At 38.4% G+C, this 7898-nt stretch overlaps 1 protein-coding gene across 1 annotated transcript in view; it reads right to left on the reverse strand.

Moving 5' to 3' along the window:
• Positions 1-7727, reverse strand: part of naa35 (N-alpha-acetyltransferase 35, NatC auxiliary subunit) — a 16910-nt gene extending 9183 nt beyond the window's left edge. The window contains exons 1-3 of the mRNA XM_048620931.1: positions 7498-7727; positions 5609-5745; positions 4544-4611 (exon numbers count right to left, since the gene is read on the reverse strand). Of these exons, the coding sequence (XP_048476888.1) occupies positions 4544-4611; positions 5609-5745; positions 7498-7646 (354 nt within the window). The 5' untranslated portion in view covers positions 7647-7727. The remainder of the gene's footprint in view (positions 1-4543; positions 4612-5608; positions 5746-7497) is intronic.
• Between the last annotated feature and the right edge of the window lie 171 nt (positions 7728-7898).

Below are 7898 nucleotides of genomic sequence, written 5' to 3' on the forward strand. Positions count from 1 at the left end.
TGCTTGGCCTGCTGTGTTCATCCAGCTCTACACCTTGTTATCTCAGTATCTCCAGCATCTGCAGTTCCTACTATCTCTATACATTATTTGGATTCTTCTGTGTAATACTTCTGTTAAAAGTACTTTGGCAGCTTCTTGCGAATATGTTCAGTGAGTGACGACCACAGTAACAAAACTTTAAAACTAAAAAACTTATGGTCTATCAATCCAGGATTCTCTCTAGCATTTGACCTTCCTAGTATTACCATCAATTATGATCATAAATTGAGAAAACATAGTTGTAAATGGCTTCTTGAAAACATTCATGATTGAATTGAATGCAGGATGCTTACTGACATCTGCAGTTTGCAGATTATATATTCAAAAAAAGACCTTGGCTATCCTTTACATTGCACATGGGAGAACCTTCCGTAAGAGATAATGTGTTTCTTGTCCTCTTCAATCAGCATGCAGAACACTATGAGTGGCTATATACACCAATACATTTGGTCAATGATGGATAAAAAGATACTGATACATAAAAGGCTATGGTACCTACCCAATCATTAAGAAGATCAACCAGCAATGGCCTGTGGCTCCTGTCAATGCAGCTCACTCCCTTCTCCCATCACCCCAGCTAACATTCAGGCTCTGCTCCTTCCTCCCATCCCACCTTGCTTTGCGCACCTCCTGTGCAGACGTAACCTTGTATGCCTTGCTCAAAGCACTCTATGATCTGTATGTCCTTGTTTGCTATGAACTGTCTGTACTGCTCACAAAACAATGCTTTTCACTGTACTTGGGTAATTATGACTACAATAAATCAAATCAAAAAGCCGACACTTAGGTTCTGCTCCCCATGCCCCGCTGACAGTTGGCCTTGTTCCCAATTAGAACTCAACTCAGTGCATATCTGCGCCAGACTTCTGAAACTCTCCCGCACGGTAGCCCAAAGATCGGCCAGACTGACTCCTCCAGCTTGTCCACTCACAGATTCTGTCTCTGGAAGAGCAGCAAGAGCTGAAATGAGGGAATCTCCTTTGGGAAGCTCCTCCAATCACAGAGAGACAGAATCTACGGCTGGAGAAGCAACACCTCAAAGAGACAGGAGGTGTAGTCATCCATTGAATTTTTGTGGGTGCTTTGGAGTCTCTGGGATGATCTTTGGGTGGTGTTGCCCTAATTTAGTTCTATTCAAACACACGTATTTTCAACCAGACAATTGCCAGCAACGGCTTTTCTTCCTCAAATGGACTATAACCTCCAGAGAGCATCATGTACCCTTTCACGATTGAAGCACCCACTCTGGCACAAGGGGCTTTAGTTTTCTAATGCACACTCATCACACCTAACTCTATCTCTTCATCACCTCTTTTAATAGCTCCATGAACAACAGCTTGTCCAATATAAATAAGACAACTTACTTTAGCTAAACAATGTGAAGACTGACTCCCATTTCTGTGTCACCTACCACTGATTCCAGTCACCCTCAGATAAAGCCAGACTATGCACAAACACAAAGTCCAGTTCAACACTCAGATAATCCAATACCTTTTTAAATCACAAGGATAATCTAATTTCACCACGGTATGAGGTGATGATCCTATCATAACTCATTTACTGCTGATACACTCATTTATATCTTTGTCACTTAGGAGCTTAAAATATTCCGATGCTTTCCTGGTCAGCCTATTATTTTCCACATTCTGAGCTGTTGATCTAAATTCTACTTCCCATATTGTATCCTGCACCAAGACAAGGTGATTATGTTCACCCATCACCCAGTTCTCACTGACTTACATTGGTTCCTGTTCCACCAATACTCAAGTTTAAAATACAGTTCTTTAACACTCAAATCATTTTACAGCCTTCTTCACATCCATCTTTGTAATCTGCTTCAGTATTACAAACACTCATCAATTCTCCTTTCTGCTAGTCTTGGCACTTTGTACTTCCTCACTTCCCTTACCTACCATTAATAGGTATGCTGTTAGTTGCCTAGGCCTCATGTTTAGAAACTCTTTTCATATTTTTCCACATACTAACTCCATCTCATTGAGCCACAGGACCGTACTAAAAGTCTCCTTTAAATTAAAACATACATGCACTTGAGAAGTGCCTTGGGACTACTTTCTACATTACATTTGCTATTTAGGGCTTGTTATTGTTGAAGACTTAGGACCAGATCTTTGCCTAGATGGCCAAACTGGGTAGCCCTTAAAAGTGGCGGGCAGGACCCGATTCCAGAATTCCCACCCATTTCCCATTTTTGGCAATATTTACCAGGTTGGGATTAGAGTGTGGGTAGTCTGCCGCATACAGCACTCCTATTGTTTCTGGTTCTACTGCAGGGGCGGTTAGTATATTTGAGCCCCTTCCATAACAATGTGGTTCATTGCCTCTCAGAGAAGTCAAGAAAAGCAAGGGAACCCTGGTTCCAAGTGGGAAGCAAAAAAAGTCACTTGTTCATGGAATTCTTCTCCAGATTGTTTTTATTACAAAACCTGTTTGGATAATTAAAATGCTGCATTGCAAGCTAGCTGCGTTTTCCCCGCAGTGACTAGTTACGTGGTTCTCTCCTAGTTTTGTCATGAAAATAAGTTCAGAATTACAGTTGAGCTTTGTGCAAGTGTTGAGATGTATCAGAGTACGTTCCTCTTTGCTAAAATGTTATTTTGCATTCAAAACTGAAGTCACCACATGAGGTCTTTACAGTTACAATTAGGAATGATTGAAATATCTGTAAGTGCTTTAAATTAAAAAAAAGTCTGTGGCTTTCAGTTGAAAACAAAAAAACAAACAACTGCTCCCAAACTGTCTTCATTGATAACTCACCTGTTTTTGTAGTTGCAGCAGACTTAATTGCTTTCTTGTGTAATATTTTGATACCTGGAGTCATTATGAATGCTCAGCTGATTTTCAAAAGCTACAGAACTAGATATTTCAAGAGGGGGCTGACAGTTTTAAGAGATTATTAAACAATGTGGTAAGTGAATAAGGGTTTTGTCTATTGCAAATAGTGTTTTTGCAGATTGGTGATTGTGGACACTGGAGAGTGGATGAATGATACATAGGGGCATAGAGAAGCACAGGGGCTGAGGGGATAAAGGAGTATGAGGGAAATTGGGGAGGCCATTGTGGGTGATGGATGGTTTGTTGGAGAGGGTTCTAGAGCCTAATATTTTTATTACATTTGCGCTGATGTCTCAGGGTACATAGACAAGCATTCCAAGCTGTTAGCTTCATCATCTGCCACGCCAGTTTAGTCTCAAGTCTGTCTCTGGGGCCAGAATACCCAATTTTCCTCTCCTCTGAATCTTTTATATTCGATGAGGCAAAGTGTAAGTTAGCTGAAGAAAACCCCTGCAAATAATCTAACATAATAAAATGCATCTCGTAACTACATGATTAAATCTGTTTTACACTTCTCCAAAACTGTTTGATCTTTTGTTGTTTAAACACTGGCAATAGTTTAAATATTAATGACTACTGAACTGAATCCTAAAACTTCAAGTGAGTCTCAAGTTACTTTAAAACACAAAGAGGCATAGTAATGTCACAGATGCAGTCATTAAAGTTTTTGTTTGAAAATGTTATAAAAAAGGAGCCAATTGTGCATTCTGTGAAACTGTGCAAAAAACACATACTCAGATAACACAGATGAAGCTTGTAATCTCCTACAATAGTTCTGATGTAAAAAAAAGTGGGCAGAGACCCAGAGGGTTCCAATAAAAACTTTAATGAAAGTTAACTTTCTTTTCAAAAGTTTCAAAGCCTCTTGTTACATATATTTATGTTATTGTGAAATATGTATTTTTAGGTTTTTCATTTTTTAAAGTGTTTATTTAAGATTATAAGTGACAACTATGAAGGAGGAGGAAGGGAGTTAAAAAAACTAGTTTTGTAAATTCACCTTTTTATGATTTGCATATGTTACAGATTATTCACTCGGGACTGATTACTTTTATAATACTTTAGTGTCTCATTGGTACTTTCCTAGCTGTTTTGCTAACTACAATAAAACAACAGGAAATTGCAACTATCATCCAATCAACAGAACATGGCAAAAAAATTGATATGTTAACTTACAGGGAATTAGCACTGTAGAAAGACTGAATACATATTATTGAACATCAGATTTAAATAAAATAGAAGCCTAAGATTAAACAATATTTGTTTTCCATTTGCAGTGTTAGATCAATTAATCACTACACCTGATACATAGGCCTTCTCTTGGGGTGTTCTACTTGAGAGAACACTCAACATTGAGATATCAATTAGCCACCAAATGCTCCAATACTATCTGTATATAACGTATATAATTGAAAGACAACAGAATGTTGTAATTGGAGCACATTATAGAGTGAGAAGTTGAGGGGAGTGCAGAGGAGGAGTGTGGTGAGAAACATTTTCGTCTTTATGTGGTTACAGGATTAACAGTCTCTGTTTGAGAGATTATTCTTCCTCCGCTGTATTGTGAGGTTCACATCTTCTCTGATCTCCCTCACATAGCAAGATATATACTACAGTTTACCAACATTTTTAAAAGCAAAAACATCCTCACCTTATACATTCCAGCACACATATTATGATAAGCCTGGCTCAAGGTGATCTCTTTGCTCAGAGGTCGAACTGTATTTAAGATAAAGAAAGATTTTTTTCCCTCAAGTCTGAAAAATAATTCAATTCTGCAACACTTTTAGAATTCACTTAAATAATTCCTTTAAACATTATGATTTACATTGGCACAGGTTTCTGCTTTTAAACTTCTTTCATGGATGTGAGCGTCAATAGCAAGACAAGCATTTTTTGCCTATTCTTAATTTCCCTTGAGAAGGTGTTGGTAAGCCAACTCAGTGTTGTTAGAAAGGATACCACCATTAACTGTCAGCCTACCACTGCATTAGCCCATTGTCATACTGACTGCAACAGAAGCCCGGATTTTGCAGTCAGTGGAGAAGAAAGGATGCCTGCATTTACCTTACAGAAAATTGCTCATAAGATTGAATGACTGTTATGTAACTTTCCTCTTTCTGATGGCAATTTGGATCTGGAATCAAGTCAAGGTTGATCTTGACAGCAGCAGCAGTAATGTTGACAGGCAGATAAGTGGCCAGAAACACTGAAGTATTTACAACAGCATAGGAAATTAAAAGGATTTAAAATACTTGATTTTTCATAGGAATTTTCAAGTAACATAATAAATGATAATGATTAGATTTAGATAGAAGTGAAGATAAAGTTGTTTTGAAACAAATGGAATTCTGTCATTATGAAAAAAAGTTGAAATTCTATAAATAATCGGGGGGCCAGTGAAGGTATTTAGCCTGATTATAACGTTACAGACCGTTAGAAACCCTGTTTCACATCATTCAAAAAGGCAGAAACTTTCCAAAGGCTTTAGAGTGAGAATAATTGCATTAAGAGTATGAGTTCTCAACAACTGCATTGATTTCCATTGATTGCAGCCAGGATTGTCTCAACAGTGCACCCTCCAGAGAAACACAATATTCCGCAGTAGTCCAGAAATGTTGTCAGTTTCAGTGAAGTAATAACTGAATGTTGAGAATATTACTGTCATCACAGAAAATCTGAACTGGAGCTTATTTTAGATAGCATTAGTCTCTACCTTTCTTTTTCTTTTTTGTCTTTTTGCTGCTGCGTCCTTTCTGTTGTTCCTCTACAATCCGCTCTTCTGCCATTTGAGAGGAGTCAGCACGGCTCAGAGTTGATATCAGCCAAGCATACAGGAATTCTGAAAGATACCTACAGAGCAGTGTACACCAAAATGCAGTTACATGGGCAACGGGAATACCTTCTAGACATTTAAAGGAATTATGCGAACAGTCAAGTAATGGAACATGCTAGTTCAGAAGCAGTTGACAGTATTGATTTAAAAATTAAAATTGTACTAAATCAGCTGAAGCAGGCTTGCTTTCTAAATAACCTTTGTTCATCTTTCAGATCACTATCATTAATTATGACTTGGCCCAGTCAAAGATGGGAAAATGACAACAAAAAACACATTACAAAATGTCAAGTTGGCATCCTGGATGAAGTGTGTTATAACTGATAGATGTATTCACATTTTATAGATGTGGCTTACCAATGCAAATGTCACTGTGGATCATGAAAGGATTGTGGTTTTCTTTCCCCTTAATTTGAAAGTTTTAAACCAGCTCTTTAAAAGGAATATGGCATATTCCATAGCACTTCATTCAGCAAATTCTCAACTGTTTATAAACTTACCCATTTATTTAAAATAAATGCTGCATACTAGTCTATTTTCACATAAAACAGAATAAAATGAAGAGTGAATTACGTTGAAACCTGCATGGAAATGATTTCAGAAGAGATTGCAGTGAGCAGGACATTTAGAAGATTTGAAATCAGTGGCTGGCCTCAACACAGAGTTTCATGGAAAGCATGTTTATCAGTGTTGTGACCCTGCAGTTAAAGGGATGGGAAATGGTTACTAATGGTCAGTCAAGGATGATTCTTCAGGCAGTGCAGGGGTTCACAGAGTCTGTCCTGCTTTCAAACTGGTATTCAGCTTTGGATGCTGGTGATGTGAAACCTGCTCTGGGGACTGCAGCAGAATTAAGTCTGCAGCATCACGTAGTATGTTGCCTCCCCTGTGTCAAGGTCACGGATGTCACTGAGCAGCTGAAGAGCTCTCTGAAAGGAGGGTGAAGGAAGCAGATAAACAGCCCTGACTGATCATGGTCCTTATTGGTGATATAGTTAGAAGGAGGAATGAGGGCCTGCAGACAGATTTTATGGAGTAGGGATAGAAACTAGCAAGCAGGCCCTTAAAAATGTAGTAAACTCCATTATATTCCCAAGGCAATCTGCTTGTGAGTACAGAGAGAAAAGGAAAGTAAAGAAAATGAATATATGACTCTAGAGAAGTTTAGGAAGGACTTTATATTCCTTGGAGGTTAGCACTGAGTCTGTGGGAGATGGGACCTGTACAGGCTGGATGGGTTGCATGTGAACAGAGCTGGGACTGATCTTGTTGTGGCACACAGTTTGTTATTAGGGAATGCTTAGAATATCCGAGAAGAAATTACCAGCAGTGCATATAGAGAAAAGGCAGGGATATGGGACTAATTGATTCGCTTTTGTAGATAGCTGCATAGACACAATGAGCCAAATAGAGTCCTTCTGTGCCACGACCATTCTATAATTCCCTTTCTGCTTCTACTCTACTTTCTCAATAGTCACACATGTGCAAAATGTTTAAATCAGAGATTGCATTACAGTTCTATTTAAATAAAAATAGTAGTAACACAGTTATAAGACTAATGAAATAAAACATGCTATTCCCTAAATTTGAAAATTCAACATTTACAGTTGCAAAGGCTGTTCATAACTAAATAAGATGAGAGGCAGTATCGGTTTAAATTATGGTTTATGAGCAACATTCAATCTGATCATGTCACTTCCAAACAGATTCACAAAAGGCAGCGTTAGCAGTAGAATCTGAATGCTACTATTGTGGTTAAGTTTTCATACCAGTAGACATAGTAGTATTCATGCATGCTATAGAGTTCCAATTCGAAGCCACTCAACAGGTACTGGATCATGATTCGAAGGTTATGGTAGAGGATCCATGTGCCTAAGCATGCCAGATGCTGCCTCTGTGGTTCCTGTTTCACTAACATGCTATGGAGCGCCGCATCCACCTTTTCAGCCTGTAAGCAGGAATTTATGCATAGTTATGGTGCATTTAAGTTCTTTTCCTGAACCACTATCCTTAAGCGCACTGGTGTTTGAAATGTATTCACATTATCACTTTGAACAATTTCCCTCCATCAGTTTACTCCTCAATCCACCACTCATTCACCCCTGCTCAAAAAAACAGTTAACAAACCCAAGTTAGCACCGTGATCAATGGCTATTTGAAAAAAGAGATA

Source organism: Rhincodon typus, chromosome 3, assembly GCF_021869965.1.
Source record: "Rhincodon typus isolate 14 chromosome 3, sRhiTyp1.1, whole genome shotgun sequence".
Lineage (NCBI taxonomy): Eukaryota > Metazoa > Chordata > Chondrichthyes > Orectolobiformes > Rhincodontidae > Rhincodon > Rhincodon typus.